Below are 22,829 nucleotides of genomic sequence, written 5' to 3'. Positions count from 1 at the left end.
GGGGCAGGTTGGCGCAGTTTGTTTTTGTTGCCGTTTGTGGAGCCTGGGCTGTCTACAGAGACATGTGTTTTTTTACAGTGTGTTCAGGGGACCGGCAGTTAGCGGATAGAGAGATGTTTGCTGTAGGTGACGAAAAATGTTGTAGCCTAAAAAACACATCACATCACTTAGAGCATCTTAAGTATAGAATTGGTTCACAGTACTGGACAAGGTTACTCATTTAAAATTATAGGCTACTTCAGTACCTTCAGTTAAGTTACTGCAATAACAGTAGAAGCAAGCATTACACTGCACCTGGATTTAAACTTTATTTTATCTTTCCAAAACAGGCCAGTTTTTAAAGGCATCTGAAGTACCAGACAGACTTTTAAATTGTATTGCTTGTTTTTTTGTTTCAAGTCTTTTTATTTCACTGTGTACATTAACTGAACCTACTGTAAACTATTCTTAAATTTTTGCCCACAAGCAGCTAATTGTTGGACTGCTAGCAGTATGTAGCCATGCCACGTTAAGCTTTGTAAGCAAGTGTGTTGCTAGAGCAGCAACTGTTTTCTATTCTGTACTGTTGGTCAACAGAATAAAATAAATGTTGAACAGTAGTAACTGTCCTGGTTGTTTCTAAGAGCTGTTATTGTTAAGCTACATTTTTTTTATAATTTTGTCATTTAAGTACTCTATTATAGCTCGATATTTTTTGAAATTGTCCATTACATTTGCAAGTTGAATGTTTATAAATATACGTTTAGTTATCATTATTATAGCAGTGTTATGATATTTGACAAAATTATCAGCAGATTGTTGCTATAATCAATATTTCTTTGACAGTATTTGGACATTTAAAACAAAGGTAAATCCATTGTTTTTATGGCAAAGAATGCTTTTTTTTTAACATTAAAGATAAATTAAATATACATGATTTGTATGTTAAATTGCATATAAAAAGTCATTATACTTAATATAGTCTAAAATTAATGGTAGATTACTCTAATTGTACTCACACATACTTGTTTAATAACAGTATTTACTTTTCTTTTTAAAGGCTAATCCATTGTTTTTATGGCAAAGTATGCTTATTTAACATTGAAGCTCATGTAATTAAATATACATGAGCTTTATGTAAAATTACATATAAAGACTCATATTATACATGATAAATTCTAAAAAGAATGGTAGATTGCTTTAATTATACTTAAATTCATTGTATTTATGGAAGAGTATGCTTTTTTTCACATTAAAAATCAATTAAATACACAGGATTTATATGTAAAAACTTATAATAAACTTGATATGATCTAAAATTAAGGGTAGATTGTTGTAAATATGAAGCCTATTATCTGTTTTAAAAAAGTATTTTGGCATTTTTTAAAAGTTAAATCAAATGTTTTGTGGGTGATGTATCACTTTATTACATTCAATATTTATTAAATAAACACGATTTTTTCATAAAATTATATTATAAAACTCAAAAAATAGTGGTCCTTTTTTAAACATTAAAAAGCTCAATAATTACATAAAATTTAATGTAAGATTAAAGATACAATCTGTTATTTCATTATGGAAAATTACTGTATTTTTACGAGATTGTTTTTTGCCGTTATTTTACGGTAATTTTTTGGCGCCCCAGCTGCCCGAATATTACTGTTTTTTCACAGTTTCTTTTTTTTTTTTACAGTGTGCCGTTAAACTTGCTGATCTGGCAGAGAGTCACCTGCGGTTCGCTGGCGTTACCCGCTCTAGCTGAGTTGGGAATCTGCCGTGCATGTAATTTATTCATATTTTCTTTTCTTTGCAGTGATATGCTATGATGCACTGATGCCAGGCAGGCTTGCTGCTGCTTTTAGTCAGAGTCTGTGAGATAACAAAACTTAATAAAATATAAAATATAATGTGCATATAAATAGACGGAATTAATAAAAGTCCCCGGAAATAAAACATATGTATTTAGGCTATTGAACTATAATGACTAGCTAATGCCTATATATGTATTGCCTCATTTATGTATTTCATGTTCTATTTCATAGCCATATTTATTATGTAAAGGGTGGCAAAAAACGGATAATCAGTCGCTTAGGAAGTTATAGGCTACAGTTTCCCTCAACTGCAGCTGGGACATTCTAACGCTTAACGTGAAAAAACTAAACAGTCAGTTATCAGTCACATAACGTCCATAATAATTGGACTTTGGTTTAGATTTTTTGACAGTTTTCAGTGGTTATGAGGAGCAATATGAGAGAGAAATTTGGTAAACATTGATCATTGCTTAGGTACATTAAACCACATTAAGCTTTTTCAGGTTAAGAGTTAGAATGTCCCAGCTGCAGTTGTTTTTTAATACCTGTTTATGAAATGAAAATCGAATGAACAAAAAAGTACACAGACCAGACTAATATGAATTCATCATTTTCAGACTAATGCTATATGAAGGAATAAAGACTAAATTCTGATGAACAACACAACAGTGATGCAAAAGCTGACACAAACATTCCAGTTTCTGGTGTTCTTTCAGTTATATTACAGTTTAGGTTCTACTACTGGCTCTAACATGAAATCAGCCAAATCCCTGGAACATGGTTAACCAAACGAGGAAAAAATACAAAGTGAGGTCATCACATATACACATACAGTCCGTCATATATTGTTCAATCTAGCTATACAATAAAGAAAATCTATTTGTTTATGGACATCAAGCTAGGCTATATGCTAGCGCCATATGTTAGCTAGCTAGCTAGGTGCTTAAGTTATGTTACTCACCCTCGTAGTTGTGGACATAACTTCACATGTCCCATTTCAAAGCTTTCTCCCGTTTCCTGATGGGTGCAGGTGAAAGTGCGTCGACCATTCTGTGCACATTGTTGACATATACTTATAATAAAGCAATGAACGGCGCGGGGATATATAAACTTGGTTACAGTTATCGGTTACAGTGCAGCCGCCCTCAACAGACGTTCTAACGTAAAGTGAACGCACCCTCAACGGGGCAGGGATCATTTCATTGGTCAACACTACAGCTGGCATTCTATTGGTTGTTGACTTTTGGCAGTGTTATAACACAAAAAAATCAAAGCGCGCAGGAGAGATCCGAGAGCAGAAAATTTGCAAGCGAGCAGAATCAGCCTGAGTGCGAGGAGAAGGTTCAAAGCTGAGAGCAGGAAATCTGTCCAAACAACAACATATCTGAGTCTAAGCAGAAAGTTTGAGCACAAGCAGAGCAAATCCAAGCACGAGCAGTGAATATTTGAGTGTGAGAGCAAGGTTTTGAGCGCGAGCAGTGACTATTTGAGTGTGAGAGCAAGAAATCTGAACGTAATATCAGTGAGAAATGCTCTCAAATTGAAATAATGCGCTCTTGACTAGTGACAGTAATATAACGCCATAAACTAGGCTTTAGTATCTGTGATTTAGGCGCCTGCAATATCTCTGTTTACATTAAAGGTTCAGCCAAACTTAACACTTCCAGCGAGTGAGTTCAGCTCGATCGTGTTTTTTGCCTCCAACAGTGCCTTCCAGGCACCTAACCCTAACCTTAATCCTAAACATAACCATTGCCGTGTTGCCTGGAAGGAGACGTTGGGGACAAAAAAACACCAATGACCGTGAGTTCAGGAAGACAGGAACTTCAGAAGTTGGGATGGCACCCACACTGTACTGTTTAATCCTAAACTCTCCTCAATTGAGAACTCATTAAATGTTCCTGTGTAATTCAAGTCTCCCGAACTTCTTCACATTTGTGAAATGAGTTATGCTGTTCCTGAGTTTTTCGTTCGTGATGCATTAACTCAGTCATTAATTGAGGTTGATGCAACCTTTTTGAACTGTACCAAGGTACAATAATGCTAAGCATAACTATGCCCCATATTGATGTAATCCTTAATTTGATTGCATTGTTTTGCATTTTATGTACGGTTCACTAAGTGCTAGGCCTAGCTGGGTGCGACCGCTGTTTCACACCCCCATCCCCTGACACTCAGCAAGTCAATGTACACATTTATCACCTATCATTTCCAGAGAGTGAAGAGTGTCACCTGGAGCTCTGCCCTCCTGCGCCCGTAGACACACCAGCAGCTTAATCCTCTTTCTTGTGTTTCATTAAGAAAATTAAACAGAACTGACTTTTATGAAAGACTCTACAGCTCTGAAGTAACTGGAGGGCTAGCAGACCAGAGCTAATTGGCATTCTTAGATAGTCTCAACTTCCCCAAATTAGATGAATGTAAAATGGAAGAAATCTCGGCAGCAATAAAATGCATGAATTCTGGGAAAGCGGTGGGCCCAGATGGCCTGCTCATAGATATCTACAAAAAATTTGAATCAAAAATGTTATCCAAAGGGTCATAGAATAAAGCTTCAGGAAAAAATGTTTATAAACATATGTTCTCTGCAAGCAAAAAGGACAATAGTAGATGGTCTGGTCTTTCTATCTCTCTGATTGGTAGAATTAATACACCTAAATGAACATCCTCCCCACACTTTTATATTTATTTCAGAATATCCCCTTGCCGCCTCCTTCAGACTTTTTCCCCAGAATGAAATTTTTTTTCAATAATTTTATATGGAATAATAAACACCCTAGGCTTCGTCTGTCTCTTTTATATCTACCCTACGACAGAGGGGGGTTACAATGCCCTAATTTACTGTGGTATTTTTGGGCAGTACAGCTAAGAATGTTTATGTTTTACTTTACCACAGACGGACCCTTGACATGGAAGGACATTGAATCACACTCCCTAAATCTCCCATTTATCTATACTCAGATGAACCTAAAAAACTAAAAATATTGTGTTCTAAAATGTCTGGGGTCGTTTCATCAATTATATGAAGGACAATGATTTGTCGCGCCTGATGCACGGGCCTGGAACAGTATAGGTGCACCCTCTACACAACCCAGGTTTCCTCTTCTCCTGCTCTCTGGACTACATGTTAAAGTATCTTCTGTGGACCCATGATTATGGGCCTTCATAGGGTAGGCCCCCTGACCGCCATGTTCTTAGTTTCATCTTATTGGGACGGTTGTTTGGAGCAGGTGTGCATAGTGTGAAAAATATGTTCTGACAGAATTTGTTTGTACACTTCTGTACCATTTTACACACGTCTCTGCTTTTTTCTTTTATTTTTTTTTGTTCTTGTATGTCTTTTTATAAAATGAAAATCTAATAAAGATATTGTTAAAAAAATTAAACCGAACTGAAGAAACAATGTGAGTCAAATGTAAAAAGAAAATAGGAAATGTTTAGCTTGATTATATAACTACTAGGACACAATATTTGAGTATGAATCAGTTCTTCTATTTAAGCTGCTCCCAGTAACAACCTGACCATGATTTCGTCATGGGTTATATGATTGTTGATTCTCCATCTAGTGGACTGAAATTGTAAGTACGCTACCAGACCTGAGAAAGCTGTTAGGGCTATAGACTCAATTGTTTTACACAATGATCAACATTTAAATCATTTTACCTGTTTCAGATTCATGATCCCTTAAACCTTCTGTTTTCTGGACATTGGCTTCACTTCCTGATTGTTCGGTGTACCCAGACCCCAATGCTGCTCGTATAAAAATGATCATTGCAAAACAAATGTTTTCCCCCATTTTTTTTCTTCTGACCTCACTATATATTGTGGTGCACTTTGATCACCACAACATATATTTCAGAAAAGGCACACATCTCTGTGGTCAATATCTCCAACACTGAGCAACCAAAACAATCAATTGATAAATAGCACTACGGGTAAGAAGAAAAATATGTATTTTTAATTTTGTGAACCTTGAAGGTGATAAACTAAGTATATTTTTGTAGCTGTTAGAGGGGGCCCCGGATATAACCCAAAAAGAACATTAGAGTTAATCAAAAATAGTCAAATGACATCATGTTTTTTACATTTACATTTTTTATTGTAAAGGTTTCTTAGAAAATAGTCAAGTGACATATATAGAGGCCAAGAAATATATCAAGAGGCCTAAGAAAAGAAAAGAACTAAGGCAAGAAAGTCAAGAAAACATCTACAGAAAATAATACTTTGGAGATGACATTTTTATTAAAACAGAAAAAACATAATCTGCTAAGTAATAATAAAAGAATTAAAAAAGATTGTCAAAATATAATGAATGAAGCTTTTGGGTCTGAAAAATGAAGCCAATGGGGAAATGCCTTAAACCTGTATTCTATCTAATTTCCAGCTGGTTGCAAAAACTAGTCTGTTTCTATGGAGGTCTCTTGGAAAATGAACCTACTTCTCACTTGATTTAGTACCTCAATACACATTTTCATAATGAGTTTATGGGGTCAATCACTACTTTCACGTCTTCTTCAATACAGCATGATGTTCATTTAGTAAATTAGGGTCCCATTTATCTTAAAATTGACGACAAAGCAGGAGAAGCTTAAGAGCGTGGATTCGTGCCGACTTGTCATTTAAGACAGAGGCTTAGCAATTCTAACCGTGACACTGTGTGTATTAAAATAGCCGTTAACTTGTTTTTGGGTGTTGTTTAGGGTGACCAGTCCCGATTTTCAGTTGCGTGTCCCGAGTCCCGACAAAAGCCTGTCGGGACGCTAAAATGTCCCGGTTTACACCAACCACTATGAAATTGTCCTGGTTGTCAGCGATTACATGATCATTACGATCATTAACTAAACCCATGTAGAAAGACTAATTTTAACAATGTGTGTGTGTGTGTGTGTGTGTCAGTCAATCGTAGTGGTCTGCATCTGCATAATCTGTGCAGCCAGCATTACAATGTATATTTGTAAACATTGTTGCAATGCCTCTTCTTAACTGTTTCATTTTAACCAGTCCCTCCAGGATTTTATGGCCTTTTTTTGAGATTGTTGCAGCCCAAAATGCCCGATTTTGTGGGAACTGTCCTCAATCATCGTGTCGTCTCATCTCCGGTTTTTCCTGCATCCACCGTGTGTGTTTGTGTGTGTGTGTGCGCGCGCGAGTCAGTTGCGGGAGGAACTGAGCAACAGCCCTGCCCGCTGCAGAGAGCCGACAGGATTGAAACAGCAGCACCTTCAGCGAGTTTAGAGTGAAAAAACATTACAACGTACATTCATGTTAAAATGTATACAGGTTGGCAGGACGGACTGAAATGTTTTGCACTGTCTTTCGCTGTATGTTTTGTTGGTAAATGTGAGACGTTTGAGTCACACACTACTGATCTTCATATCAAAAACAAGGAAATGAATTTGGCGACATACACAAATTCTGATTTGAACAAAACTTGTGCATAATGATGTACCCACCTTACCTAATGCTTTAGTTGATGTATTGTTCATGCATGAGGTCATGAATGAGAGGCTATGAAGTCATGTCAATTCCTGATGATTCATAAGATATAAGGGAATGAAGTAATGCACAAATCATGAATTAATTCATGCATGAATTCATAATTCATGTACCCAACTGAGATACCCCGTTATGTTGTGAGCAGTAGGCCTACGTGTGCTGTTGGCAAAATTGTGTCTAATCTGTGTCTATGTCTGACCTGGCTGTTAATGTTCATGTTAAAAAGCGTGTGTGTGCACGAGCACTACGGTCACGCGTGAAGTGTCCCGGTTTTAGTTCCAGGAAATCTGGTCAACCTAGTGTTGTCCGTGTTTTCGACTTAAACTTTGACCCTCAAACTTTCCAATTAACTTTAATGAAGAGTGTTTTCACTTCATTAAAGTTAATTGGAACATTTTGGTCGCCTAAAAATGTCTTGTTCAGTATTCTGCCAATCAAGCTAGGTAGCTACTGCTAGCCCCCTTAAGCCCTTTAAGGGCAAGTTTGAGATTTTCTCAAACTTCAAGTTCTGCAATGTTTTCCATACAAACGCTTTTGCAGCCAGGACCAGTGCAGCACAGCACATGTGTAAGATGTGACACTTGGCTTCGGTTGTTTGTGTTTTTAGGAACCAACATAGGCACATACAGTACAGCAATCCATTTTAAGTCAACATCTATGACAGAGAAAGCATAAAGTCCAACCAAACATGATACACATGCTAAAATAAGAGGTTTAATGCTGAAACAACAGATAAACAGCCATACAGTTTATAAAGACTCATTTTAACAGTATAAAATATCTCCATTTAAATGTATCTGTTAATTAGGGAAAGTGTTTTTTAGTACTTAGATAGTAGTGTCATTTATAAGGGTTTAAGGGTTGGTTAGATAGTAGTTATACAGTACATCCATATGTCTTTAGAAAATTCCTGTATCTATGTCTTGCAAAAAATAGAAAAGAAATCCTTTATTTTAGTCTGTTTTTTGCTTTTTTGTCAATTTTTGTCAGTTGAAAACTTACAAAACTCCATACTAGGGTTGAACGTTGGTCCATGATTTTAAAATGAATTTTGTTCTAATAGGGGAAGGGATTTCTGTTCTCTGTTTAAGTTTGTTCTTAGGGTAGTGTTCCTCCCCAGGCTTGGTGCTCTTTTAAGGGGGTACTTAAATTATTATTGTTTTGTAAGTTAGGGAACAAAAGTCTCTTGTGTAACAGAAACACCACAGATGATGTTAGAGATTGTAACATGACTGCCTGCAGTCTCCCTCTACAAGTTGTACATATCTTTAGGTAGGTATATGGTAGTTCCTCCTGCAAGGTGATGGTTATATATATGCGTAAACACACCACTATAGGAGATGCCAGCCTACACATCTTATTAAGTTGAACCATATCCCTTTCATTTAAAGATTACTTTGCATTTTTCACACTCATTCTAAACAACACCAGCTTGCCATTTTAAGATGAAAAAGAATCAGAAGAAAGTTGATCCAGTTGTATAAGCGCAATAATGTCATTTCAAGGGCAAACTATAGCTACGACACTACAATGGTATCATTAATGATGGTTGAAAAAGGCATCTTTGTGTCAGTAAATACATTACAAAGCAGACACGTGCCAAAAATTCCAGGTTCATGTGGGGGTTTTTTTCTTAGAAAATAGAAACAGATTTTGGCATGAATTCCCAGGGAATTTTCATACTCCAGAGAACAAAACTACTGGAACTACACAAAAATGTGTGCAATAAAGGCAAACTACTATTGTAGGCTATTGTAGTTGTTTCTTGATTTTTCTGCAGGACACAGACATTACTCTCATACTTCCATTGTGGTCAAAAGTAAATGTCATCCCTGTTAACTAAATGTCTACAATGGCTTCACTAAACAGCCATCTTCTCGTTTTTTCCTATTTTCTCCTCCCTTCCCCTCTACTTACCAAAACCAATATCCTGTTTCCGAAAGGTCAGACTAGCCCATCATCTCACCCTCCCTTAACCTTACCTCCCTGTACACAAAAAGTTCCCCATTATCATCTTATCAAATAAACCCATATTTTCACAACTCGTGTTTTACCTGCTACTTCCCTCCTCTCCACTATAACTCAGTAGTACCCCCTAGCAGGGATGAATGTTACAAGCACGGATCTCCTTCCGGTCCTCACAGCTGGCCATCAGAGTGCCTTTAGCTCTTTTCTTCACCATCATGAAACGTTCCTGGATCCCCCCTCCGCATATTTTGGTACAGTCCATCCAGCTGGCCCACGGCTGCATCCTGCAACCTATTGAACAGTAGCATCTTAATTTTGGTCTAATGCAGCTTTAATAATATTGACAATATAACAAATTATTCCCACCAACCTGGCTGCTCCTCTGCCGCTCAGAGGTGTCAAAAGTATTCACATTCATTAATCAAGTAGAAGTATAGATACTAGGGTTTGAAAAGACTTTTGTAGAAGTTGAAGTATCAACTCAAGCTTTTTACTTAAGTAAAAGTGTAAAAGTACTGGTTTCAAAACTACTTAAAGTATAAAAGTAAAAGTAATGTAAGGCTAGGGCTGGGCGATATGGTTGAAAACTGTATCACGATATAAGTTTTTCATATCGGTCGATATCGATAATTATTGATATTTCTTATGACCTATTTAAAATAAGGACCAGGAGAAAAATATATTAAATTTAAACATTTTTATTTTAAACTTAACCCTGCTCTGATTATAATCCCCTCAGTTATAAAAGCAGAAATGTCAACACAACCATGGAAAACACTCAAATAATTAAAATGTAAACAGGTCTAAAATCACAATGAACACTTAACAATTATCTCTTAACATTAAGGTGCAAAATTAAAGAATAAGTAAGAAATGCTTAATAAAGTGTCATAAAATAGTGCAAAGTGTTAGCTAAATATAAGAAACCTGAGAAGGAACTATTTTCTGCAGGTTTAGTGCTAGGTTGGTAACCTGGCTTCTGGACAGTGCCCAGCATGTATCTAACTTTCCACTCCACGCCGGTTCTGTTATTCAACCAAACTTGATTCACAACCTCTGGTTTCTTCTGATGAAGAAAAACAAGTTATCGAACGTTTTATCGACCGCATTTTCTATTGATATTGATTATGTGTCTATCGCGATACATATCGTTATCGTTTTATCGCCCAGCCCTATGTAAGACAGAGATCTTCAACAGAGTCATTGCAGGGGGGCCTCCAAATTATTGTACATTTTTGAGTCTTTAAAAAAACAAAAATAAAATGCCTTAACATAATTACAACATATTATTAGCAAATATAAATTCCCACTGATGATAGGCTTACTGGCCTATAGGTAAGGTAGTCACTAAGATATCAGCCCACAGATACAGTTAATCCTAGATTTACTGTGCCACATATGTAACATTAAAATATGATTTATAAAATCATGCTAACAATTAATATTTGAATAGCTTATGAAAAAAGGTATGTAAGAAGGCTTTCGGTTACCCTAACAGTTATTGTAGGCCCAGTTTAATATGCAACTTAATTTCATACAATATGTAGGGGGTCCCTGCTACATCTCACTTTAAGTTAAGGGGTCCTTGGCTTAAAAAACGTTCAAGACCCCTGATGTAAGGCGGGGAAATGCCATTAAGGACAACAGATTAACTCTAAAACGCGGGGACAAAATCATATGACTATAATAATGTTATATTAAAATCATACCTGCAAACTCAGAAGGGCTGAAAAAGGTGACACGTAGGCTACATCTCTTCTGTGTTTTATAGACAACGGCAGCTACAGTCTGGTGTCAGACTCCTCTCCAGTGAAATATAGACACACTTTTACACCGTTTAGCTCTCAGCATTTTATCATGTTTACTCCATCTTCTAGCTAACGCTAGGCTAACCTGCTTCCAACTGTAGTGTTGACTAGCGTCCCGTGCGGCGATGTTTCAGTTCCCTCTAACGTCCGTTTTCGGAGCATCGCGCAGGCACCTAAGGCACCGAAATCCGTGTTGCTATTCGGTCCGGTAGATAACGTTCGTTAAGGCACCGGTGGCGTATTAGCACCGGGTCTGTACAGGTGTTATGGATCGCGTACAAACCAATAGGGTGTCGGAATAGCTATGTTTATACTTCTCATCCAATCACAATCAAATTCACTCTCTCCGGATGGAGCGATTTCGATAGGTTTTTTGGTGTGTGTGTTTTTTTGAACGATGACTGACGAGCTGGAATGAAAACAAGCCGAACTGAAATATGAGTAACAAGGCTATTTTTAAAATGTAGGGAGTAGAAAGTACAGATAATTGCGTGAAAATGTAAGGAGTAGAAGTAAAAAGTATGCTGTATAATAATTACTCCAGTAAAGTATAGATACCCAAAATGTCTACTTAAGTAAGGTAACGAAGTATTTGTACTTCGTTACTTGACACCTCTGCTACCGCTGCATCTCTTCCCTGTTTACCCTGTCTACTTCTCTTTCCTCCTCCAGCAACTGCACCTCTTCTGTCTGGCCCGCACTTCCTGATCTTGCATTTCTTCCTCTGAATGGTCTCGGGACAATCACTGCCCCCAAACTGCTGCTCCAGTTTAACCATACGGGTTCGAATGGTGTGTCCTTTACCACAGGACTTGTTGCACTGCGACCACTCGGACCACTCCGAGACCATGCAGTCAATGGCTGGAAGGAAGAACAGAAGGAGGAATCAACAGAAATAACAATAACAGAACAGTAAAGTTTGTAGTAAGGTTTTGTACTTCAGGTACTTACGGCACTCTGGCAGGATGCACTTCTCTGTCTGCTTCAGCTCCTCAGTGCACCCTGCAGGATCAGACTTCAGCATTCTCTGACGTGTTTGTACGCCCTGCCCACACGTCATACTACACTCACCCCAGTCAGACCAGGGAGACAGCATGCACAGAGTCGTATCTGCAGACACACACAAGCACAGCAAATTATCAGGTTACTCTGTGCTTTATGTAATTAAGCTTGAACTAGATTCAAACTCATGTACAGCGGTAGAGGAAGAGCCAGTCTCAACTCCGGTGATCAGCCTCTGACGAACCTTTGTATCTCCGACGGACTTGCACCCTATCCCACTTCAGACACCACATTGTTGTGGAAAATCTCTTTGGTGTTCGGTGATGAAGCTGGAAATTAAGATTGTCTGACACGCTGGAGTTATCCAAGTTATTTTCTTCATTCTTCTTGCAAGTAGAGGAGACAGTTTAACAGAATGACAAGGCAATCTGACAAAGTGTGTCAAGGACAAAGGATTGCACAGAGTTTTTATAGCTGAGCATACAGAGGGAGGGAGTGTACTTCTTGTCGAGTCAGCTCCTTTTATTGCATATTCTGCTCCTTTTACTGCTGAGCCTGAGCTTTTTTCAGAGAAGACTGCCCCAAAACCTGCCCACTAAAGTTGGCCCTCTGCCAGGCACTGCTCAGTGCTGAGCAGCACGAGAGAGAGAGGGGCTGCGTAGCCTCAGCACGACAGCAGCAGAAGGAGCTACGATCGCTTTTAGAGTTACCAATTGTTATTCAGATATGTATTGATGCTTATTATTCAGGAAACATCAAAGGTTTCATAAGTAAGTTATACCGTGGCATCATATGACTGAAGAAGGACTCTACAGACTACGTGAAGCAACGATAGGAAAAAGAACTGAACATTGAAATAACTAAAGACATATGGCTGAATGCCTGGACAACACAGTTCTGTTGGAAAAACTTGATTGGCTTTTTAATTACTCCAAAACAAATGTCTAAGCAAAATGGTGGTGGAGGGTCTGTGGTGAGATCTTGGTAGATCACGCCCATGTTTTTTGGTCTTGGCCACCTATTCAGATATTTTGAAGGGAAGTGGCATCATTTTTTTTATATTGGGTTTCAATATCAGTAAAACTTTCATATATCTATATCTTGGTTATTTCCCTGATAATAGATGCTTGGCGGAATGTTGGTGGGAGAGTGTTATTTTGTAGTGCTTTTGTGTAAAAACGTATTCATATTTAATATTATTTTTATAAAACTCCATGGGAAACCCATCTGGACCTGGGGATTTTCCACCCTGCAGGGACATTATTGCAGTGACAATTTCTTCCAGTGTGAGATTCCGTTCCAATTCCGTCCAGTTTTGTTCATTGGCACAGCTGCCGGCAATTGATCTGTCAGGCGACAAATTTGCTGACCAGTTCCTGATCTTCTGCAGACAATTCCAGCCCAGCGTTCCAGAGATATGTCGCCTACTAATGAAACACATGGGACCCGTCCTGTCCACAAAAATCAGCAACCAAGTAGGGAGGTGGGAGAACAGCTGATGAATCCCGACTGGAACCATGCCAGCAATCTTCAATACCAAAATCGCATAACAGCCATTGTCAATGCAATAAAGACAGCTTTTCCTGTCAAAGTGGACATGACAAAGATTTCTGCATACAAACAAAAACCTGACGAGCGAGTGGATGAATATTGCCTTCGCCTCCTGGAAATGTTCACCATCCATTCTGGGATCCAACAACCTGAAAACTTGGGCAAGACCAGAGGTGTCTGGGAGACACATGTTACCCAGGCTCTCCTGAATGGACTTATGCCAGACATTAGAACAGGGATAAAGACCACAAGCATCGCCTACGAGGACGCTCACCTTGCTGAAGTGGTGAGACACCCATGCACAGAAAAACCTTGCTGCTGCAGCTGTTAAAACTGGCAATAAAAGGGACAAGGGAGAAGCCCGTGACCGGCACCCGCAATGGTTACAATAGACTGAGCTCCGACACTCGCCTCCATTTTTCATTAAATAACCAGGTCTATTGCTTTTTTTCCGGTCTTGTCTGTTGTCACTATGACTCGGTGAAATGCCTGCAGGCACAAAAAAGCGTGTCTCGTTGTCGCCTGGGCTGTCTACTCGTTCAGAGAATTTTGCTAGCATGTCGGCGGCTAATAGAGTGGTGGCTAATGGAGCAGCTGATATGGACACGTTCTCTAACATGGAGGAATTAATCGACCGGGCCTTGGAGAAGCAGCTTTGTGCGCTTAAATCAGTGATATAGGAGGACTGTGTGTAGAAATGATGAATGCTGCCTACTCAGTCTATAATCTATATTTTTGAGGACACTTAATCGGCCAAAGTCAACAACCACACACCAAACTGCATCAATCACAATTTATTGAACTGTGTATAGAGATTCAATTCATTCAAAATAACCTTTCCAAGACAACAATGAGCCTGCCATAGGATACTGATCCCAAAACACCGGAAAATAATAGGCCGTTATTGCTATTCAACCAAGTTAAATTTCTTATACTGTCAAGATGAAGACAGAATATCTCTATTTACAAAGGCATTTGTGTTGTCAAAACAGTACTAAGGCTTCGGTAATAAAACTGGAACACAGGTACACGCTCCACAAGCGAAAAAACTAAAACAAAAATAAAGTCCAAAATCCAAGACAGAACAAACTAGGCACGGGTAACGCAGGATATAGGCACAAAGCTACGACAATGTACAGAATATGCCTACTACAAGCTCAAAAACGGAGCCACAAAACACAACGGTATAAAACACATCACTGAATTACAGTATAATAAATCAAATCAAAGTGAAGCAAGCCAGTCTGATCCTCCGCAGCTCTCTGCTGGTTGCCACTGTTACCACAGGCGCAGTCCTGACACAAACAAATAGAGAAATGCAACCTTAAGTTTTTGTAGCACAGCAATAGCAAATTAAAGGCATAAAGATATTGGGCCTAATGTATCAAAAGTTCTTAACGCGTGTTAAACTGGACCTAATAATTTTATAACAATACGGTAGGATAATTAAAAATAGGTGTGACCTCATTCTGATTTTCCAATATGTAAGTAGGCTTTACATGCGTGTAAAAAAAACACAATTATCGCCAATAATTCGTATAAACTTTCAGTTGAACTGTAACTGAACGTTTGATAAATTATGCCAATAATAACTGCACGGCGGCAGCGTAATAATAAACCAGCATTCTTACCTTGTGCTGCAGTCATAACACTTCAAATGTGTTTTTGCGCTAGCTAAATGCCCGGTGTATGTAAGTGAGAGCGTGGTCAGCGAGCTTGTTACGCCAGTAATCTCTTACCACAATTCCAGTTAATCTTTTAATGTGTGTAATTATAATGTGTTGAGTTATTTAAACAAATGATTGGGGAAATAAACGGTGCTTGTCCGTCTCATCGATAGAGCCTGCGGCTGGATGTAGCTCTATCAATGAGATCTAGCCAGCCTCCTCTTAGAATTCCTCTGAAATTCACAAATATTCATTAACTTGAAATCGGACACCGTTGTTAGCTTTATAAGACATTTAGCTAGATGTTGTATACGTGGCGTGACGAAATTCAAACTGTAAATATACTCGAATTACGCTGAAAATGAAGCCAGCTATCCGTGATTTGTAGCTACACAGGTAGCTAGGATTGAAGGGACAGTTGCAGCTAACGAAAGCCGTAATCTTCACAATATTCATTAATTTGAAATCAGACACCGTTGTTAGCTTTATAAGACATTTAGCTAGATGTTGTATACATGGCGTGACGAAATTCAAACTGTAAATATACTCGAATTACGCCGAAAAGGAAGCTAACTATCCGTGATTTGTAGCTACAAAGCAGCATTTATTTCCCCAATTGTTTGTTTAAATAACTCAACACATTATAATTACACACATTAAAAGATTAACTGGAACTGTGGTAAGAGATTGCTGGCGTAACAAGCTCGCTGACCGCGCTCTCGCTCACATACACGGGCCATTTAGCTAGCAGTAAGAGGGGAGTTGCAGGCCCTGGAGCTCTGTCAGGGCAGCAGCGTTTGGTTGTCCATTAGCAAAAAAAAACAGTGACTTTGCGCGGGTATGGAGTGCTGTGGGCTGCCGTGACGGAGCTCCAAGTACCTCATAGCAGGCCGGGGTCTGTGAAGGAAGGCAGGCCAGGCGGCGAGGCAGCACCGGCTGCTGAACTCCGACACAGTCTTACCAAATTTGCAACTGGCCATCAATTTTCGTAAAACAGCCCATATTTGAGCTTTATATAGTTGATTTCTCGCTAAAAAAGTCTCAGAAGTGAATTTAATAAGGAAATAGCCCGATAAACAATGTATAACTTAGCAGTGTCTGAAATATGAGACCTGCTGTCGAGTTTCCCATGTGTTTCTATGTAGTTTGCTCAAACCAATCAGCACGTAGCTCATTCTGAATATTCATGAGCATACCATATTTGGAAGAAAAGCTCTTGTTCCAAATAGAGCCATATTCACAGGGTAGTTAAGGGCCTAATAAAATAGCATTCGGGCAATTTTCAGCCGAACCAATGTTAATTAGGAGACCTTAAGGAACAGTGTAAAATACCCTATATAATCATTCATAATAATAATATATAATAATAATAATAATCACCCCTTTAAATTATGTGTTTATCTTTTACTTATCAAATTTTAAAATGTATTACATTTAATTTGTAATGAAAGTGATTAGGTTTATATTAATAATCAATTTAATTATTTTTTTTAGCTTTCAATCCTTTCAGTTAACATCAGGGGGCTAAACGGGCTGATCAAACAAGCTAAATTCCTGGATTATTCAAGAAGGAAAAACATAGACGTGGCACTTATACAAGAGTCACACTTACATAAAAGAGATGTAAATCGTCTACAAAATAAATACTTTAAGGATGCTGCTTCATCTAGAGACGACACCAAAACCAAGGGCTCCATTGTGCTGCTGTCACAGAGATGCACACTCACCGTAGACAAAAGTAGTAAAGACTCTTCAGGCAGGATATCATATATATGTACTACGATAAGGAGTAGGAAAATAGCCTTCGTTTCAGTATACGCACTGGCTACATATGAAAGCTTTCTTCCACACCTAACCAATGAATTGCTCTCTCTCAATGAATATTCATTAATTATAGGGGACACATGAATGTGGTACTAGATTAAATTTTTTATTTTTATTTATTTTATTTATCCTTCATTTTACCAGGTGATGTCCCATTGAGATAGTCAAATCTCTTTTACAAGGGAGCCCTGGAGCAACAAATCAGGATAGATCAGGGTCAGCCACACGAAAGCCCAAAAACACACATCGGACATGTTCAACGCAGTTGTGGAATCTTACAGACATATGGAGGATGCACAATCCTACTAGCAAGGATTACACATTTTTCTCCACACATCACCTCACCCACTCCCGCAGTGATTATTTTTTGTGCTCCAGTGAACTTAAGGTAATGTTCCACACAACAGCAATAGAACCAGCAATCCTGTCTGATCACAACGCACTGATAACCACATTCCGTTGTGATATGTTAGGAGAAAGATCTAGAAGGTAGCAATTTAATAATTCCCTTCTCCAAAACACAGATTTTGATACAGAGTTTAGAGCCAAACTGGCGGAGTTTATATCAATCAATACTGACTCAGTTTCGGACCCGGCGTACATCTGGCAAGCCACTAAAGGATTTATTAGAGATTTCACATCTTCCTTTGCTGCAAATTTGAAGAAAAAGAGAGAGGCAAGGATTGTGGAGTTGGAAGAGCTTTGTAAATCGTTAGAGCAGTCTCTAAAGACGTGGTTTTCTAAATCTACACATACTCTTTTAGTCACAAATCGAGCAGAGCTTAATGATTTGCTAAAAAGGAGAGCTTAATTCTCAATGCACAGAGTGAGACAAAATTACTATTTTAATGGTTGTAAACCAAGCAAATTGCTAGCTCTGAAATTAAAACAAAGCGATTCCAGAGATACTATGAAAAGCATCCGCACGGACCGAGGTATCTCAATGAATCCTAAAGATATCACCGCCACTTTCCAATCCTTTTATTAAAAATTCTATGAATCCTCCTGCAATCAGGATCCGACACAGTGCCAAAAGTCAGTGTTCATACACATTTTAACCAATACTTTTCCATGACTTTTTGGCACATTTCCATGACTATGTATTCCTGAAAATGTCAGTCGACATTATAAGAATAAAAATATGTGTTAAAGTTTACCCTCAGAGGTTTAACAATAAAATGGATGACAATTTATGTGGTTCAATACAAACAACATTTATTTACACACAGAGCAAGATTTTTGAAGGACACAGGGTAAAATACATGTATATCATAGTGTCCTAAAAAAACACAGCAACTGCAAATTAACAACTAATTGGGCAGTAGTGGAAATTGAATAGTGAAGGCACAACTAACAGTTTAATCTTTTTTTTAACCCCACTTAAGTTTACCATGCATATAGAGGACACAACCTTCCCTTTTTACACACACACTCACTTCACTTTTTCATTTCTGCAAGCTTTTCATCAATTTGCTTGTCAATGTTGAACAGAGCAGCTCTTTTTTCCTTTGCTGTCCGACGGAAACTGTTTGATTTGGAAATGAACCTTAGACAACTTGTTTTTTCTGCTTTCTCTGACAATTCATCAGCAGAGTTTTCGAGGGCAAACACATCTGTCTCGATGGTGGCCCTCTTCTTTTTCAGACCTTGGAGTTCGTCACTAAGCTCCTTCCGCTTTAAGTCTACAGCATCCTGTTTTGACACTCTTTTTTTGTTCATCAAGGTAGCCATGATATCTTTGCCTGGCTCCTCCTGCTGACAGAAGCAGCTCTTTTGTGATGGCTACCTTTGATACACATCCAACAGACCTGACATGGTCAACAATGAGCCCAGGGCTCTCAAGTCTCACGCATTGGGCGTGAGACACACGCATTTCAACCCGTTCACACGCTCACACGCCACACCTTGTATTTCTCACGCAGAGAAATTACCAGGATAACGCCCACCAAGTTGCGCCGCTATTTTTAACAGTGGAACAGGTAGAGGAATCAAGTGAGTTCCCCATAGAGTTCAGAACGCCCTGCCACCATCCGCCATCCACCATCATTTTAGGTTCGGGCCCGCCCATTTTGACCCATCTAGCAGTTCATCCAATAAGCAGCCTGAGGAAAGCTTTGAGTGAAAGATTCTCAGCCAATCAGCGGCTTCTACCCGCCTGCCCACAGGCTGCGTCGTCACCAGCAAGTGATCCAATGAAATGAATGACGTTTGTGCGCAAGCTTTTCAAGCAAGCTCAATGAGACAGACACAGAGTGTAGCTATTAGCTAGCTAATATGAAACGCAAAGCGAAGCAAAGCAACTTGTTTTCATCTAAATTCAGCAAGAAACACTCCAAGGAGCAGGAGGAGGACATTTTAAGTAACGCGGTTACGAGAGAGGGTCGCCTCCCTACGCCTGCGGGTTGTGGGGGGGAAAACTCTGACTGTTGTTTGTGCATATGCACCAAACAGGAGTTCGGAGTATTCGGCCTTCTTGGAGACCTTGACTGGAGTCCTGCATGGGGCTCCAGTGGGGGACTCCATTGTTCTGCTGGGGGACTTCAACGCACACGTGGGCAATGATGGAGACACCTGGAGAGGCGTGATTGGGAGGAACGGCCTCCCTGATCTAAACCAGAGTGGTTGTTTGTTGTTGGACTTCTGTGCTAGTCATGGATTGTCTATAACGAACACCATGTTCGAACATAGGGATGCTCATAAGTGTACCTGGTACCAGAGCACCCTAGGCCGAAGGTCAATGATCGATTTCATAATCGTTTCATCTGATCTGAGGCCGTATGTTTTGGACACTCGGGTGAAGAGAGGGGCAGAGCTGTCAACCGATCACCATCTGGTGGTGAGTTGGGTCAGGGGGTGGGGGAGACTCTGGACAGACCTGGTAAGCCCAAACGTGTAGTGCGGGTAAATTGGGAACGTCTGGAGGAGGCCCCTGTCCGACAGACTTTCAACTCACACCTCCGGCGGAGCTTTTCGTGCATCCCTGTGGAGGCTGGGGGCATTGAACCCGAGTGGACAATGTTCAAAGTTTCCATTGCTGAAGCTGCGGCGAGGAGCTGTGGTCTTAGGATCTTAGGTGCCTCAAGGGGCGGTAACCCACGAACACCGTGGTGGACACCAGTGGTCAGGGAAGCCGTCCGACTGAAGAAGGAGTCCTTCCGGGATATGTTATCTCGGAGGACTCCGGAGGCGGTTGCAGGGTACCGAAGGGCCCGAAGGGCTGCAGCCTCTGCCGTGAAAGAGGCAAAGCAGCGGGTGTGGGAGAAGTTTGGAGAAGACATGGAGAAGGACTTTCGGTCGGCACCAAAGTGTTTCTGGAAAACTGTTCGCCACCTCAGGAGGGGGGGGGAACCATCCAAGCTGTGTACAGTAAGGATGGGACACTGTTGACCTCCACTGAGGAGGTAATAGGGCGGTGGAAGGAGCACTTTGAGGAACTCCTGAATCCGACTAATCGCCCTCTATGTTAGAGGCAGAGCTGGAGGATAACGGGGATTGTCGCCGATTTCCCAGGCGGAAGTCACTGATGTAGTCAAACAACTACACAGTGGCAAAGCCCCGGGATTGATGAGATCCGTCCAGAAATGCTCAAGGCTCTGGGTGTGGAGGGGCTGTCCTGGTTGACACGCCTCTTCAACATTGCGTGGAAGTCTGGGACGGTGCCAAAGGAGTGGCAGACTGGGGTGGTGGTTCCTCTTTTTAAAAAGGGGGACCAGAGGGTGTGTGCCAATTATAGGGGTATCACACTTCTCAGCCTCCCTGGTAAAGTCTACTCCAAGGTGCTGGAAAGGAGGGTTCGGCCGATAGTCGAACCTCGGGTTGAGGAGGAACAATGCGGATTCCGTCCTGGTCGTGGAACAACGGACCAGCTCTTCACTCGCAAGGATCCTGGAGGGAGCCTGGGAGTATGCCCAACCGGTCTACATGTGTTTTGTGGATTTGGAGAAGGCGTATGACCGGGTCCCCGGGAGATACTGTGGGAGGTGCTGCGGGAGTATGGGGTGAGGGGTCTCTACTCAGGGCCATCCAATCTCTGTATGACCAAAGTGAGAGCTGTGTCCGGGTTCTCGGTAGTAAGTCGGACTCGTTTCAGGTGAGGGTTGGCCTCCGCCAGGGCTGCGCTTTGTCACCAATCCTGTTTGTAATATTTATAGAAAAGGATATCGAGGCGTAGTCGGGGTGGGGAGGGGTTGCAGTTTGGTGGGCTGGGGATCTCATCGCTGCTCTTTGCAGATGATGTGGTCCTGATGGCATCATCGGCCTGCGACCTTCAGCACTCACTGGATCGGTTCGCAACCGAGTGTGAAGCGGTTGGGATGAGGATCAGCACCTCTAAATCGGAGGCCATGGTTCTCAGCAGGAAACCGATGGAATGCCTTCTCCAGGTAGGGAATGAGTCCTTACCCCAAGTGAAGGAGTTCAAGTACCTTGGGGTTTTGTTCGCGAGTGAGGGGACAATGGAGCGGGAGATTGGTCGGAGAATCGGGCGCAGCGGGTGCGGTATTGCATTCAATCTATCGCACCGTTGTGACGAAAAAGAGAGCTGAGCCAGAAGGCAAAGCTCTCGATCTACCGGTCAGTTTTCGTTCCTACCCTCACCTATGGTCATGAAGGCTGGGTCATGACCGAAAGAACGAGATCCAGGGTACAAGCGGCGAAATGGGTTTCCTCAGGAGGGTGGCTGGCGTCTCCCTTAGAGATAGGGTGAGAAGCTCAGTCATCCGTGAGGAGCTCGGAGTAGAGCCGCTGCTCCTTTGCGTCGAAAGGAGCCAGTTGAGGTGGTTCGGGCATCTGGTAAGGATGCCCCCTGGGCGCCTCCCTAGGGAGGTGTTCCAGGCACGTCCAGCTGGGAGGAGGCCTCGGGGAAGACCCAGGACTAGGTGGAGGGATTATATCTCCAACCTGGCCTGGGAACGCCTCGGGATCCCCCAGTCGGAGCTGGTTAATGTTGCTCGGGAAAGGGAAGTTTGGGGTCCCCTGCTGGAGCTGCTCCCCCCGCGACCCGACACCGGATAAGCGGACGAAGATGGATGGATGGATGGATGGTTACAAGTGACGATTTACCATCTTGCTCGGCAGCCCTCTCCCCATCAAGTCCTCCCGTAGCCACACCGTCACACCAGCAAGGCAAGTAGTGTCTTAACGTTATTAGTGTCTGGCTGTCTGAATGAAGGGGGAACCTGAATACATTTGGCTTATTTTAATTGGCCCCTCCAGTTTTCTGGAGGCCCACCTACAATCAAAATCCTGGCGCCGCTAGTGCCTGCCACGCACAAGCTGAGTGAGTGCGGATTTCAAGTTGCAGCTTTCGTCGCTGTTTGTGACTTTGCCTGAGATTGAGTGACAAGTGTACTCGGTGTACTCATTGACATAGGGTGTACTCATTGACATATATATGGACCAATAGACCCCGTTGCTCTGGACCGCGACAAGCGGGTGCAGTAGTTAGTAGTACGGCATTTTTTCCACAGGAAAACCAAAATATTGCCACACAAATGATTTAAAAGTGGCAGGGGGATCTTCAATAGTAATTTCACGCTCCATCACGCTGACATCACATCGCCTCATGAGACAACTTTTCACTTCGACGAGAAATCTCGTCACGTTTTAATCTAGTCACGTTTTAATCTCGCGAGATCTCGTACAACGAGATCTCGTCACACCCCTAGTAATTAAACCTAAACAGCTAATGTAAGTCGAAACTGCCTGCAAGCTTCTCCTGTACT

General features: G+C 40.9%; 1 protein-coding gene across 3 annotated transcripts in view; it reads right to left on the bottom strand.

Moving 5' to 3' along the window:
* Positions 1-7,980: 7,980 nt before the first annotated feature.
* Positions 7,981-22,829, bottom strand: part of LOC114560050 (spondin-1) — a 290,808-nt gene continuing 275,959 nt past the window's right edge. Inside the window, exons 14-16 of one of the 3 annotated variants that reach the window (XM_028585198.1) lie at positions 12,014-12,172; positions 11,708-11,923; positions 7,981-9,545 (exon numbers count right to left, since the gene is read on the bottom strand). In XM_028585198.1, the coding sequence (XP_028440999.1) occupies positions 9,382-9,545; positions 11,708-11,923; positions 12,014-12,172 (539 nt within the window). In that variant the 3' untranslated portion in view covers positions 7,981-9,381. The remainder of the gene's footprint in view (positions 9,546-11,707; positions 11,924-12,013; positions 12,173-22,829) is intronic. The other 2 variants (XM_028585200.1, XM_028585201.1) reach the window with 2 other exon arrangements.

This window comes from Perca flavescens, chromosome 8 (assembly GCF_004354835.1).
Source record: "Perca flavescens isolate YP-PL-M2 chromosome 8, PFLA_1.0, whole genome shotgun sequence".
NCBI classification, from domain to species: domain Eukaryota; kingdom Metazoa; phylum Chordata; class Actinopteri; order Perciformes; family Percidae; genus Perca; species Perca flavescens.
Note: the sequence above shows the minus strand (reverse complement) of the source record. Positions and strands in the feature narration are given on the sequence as shown.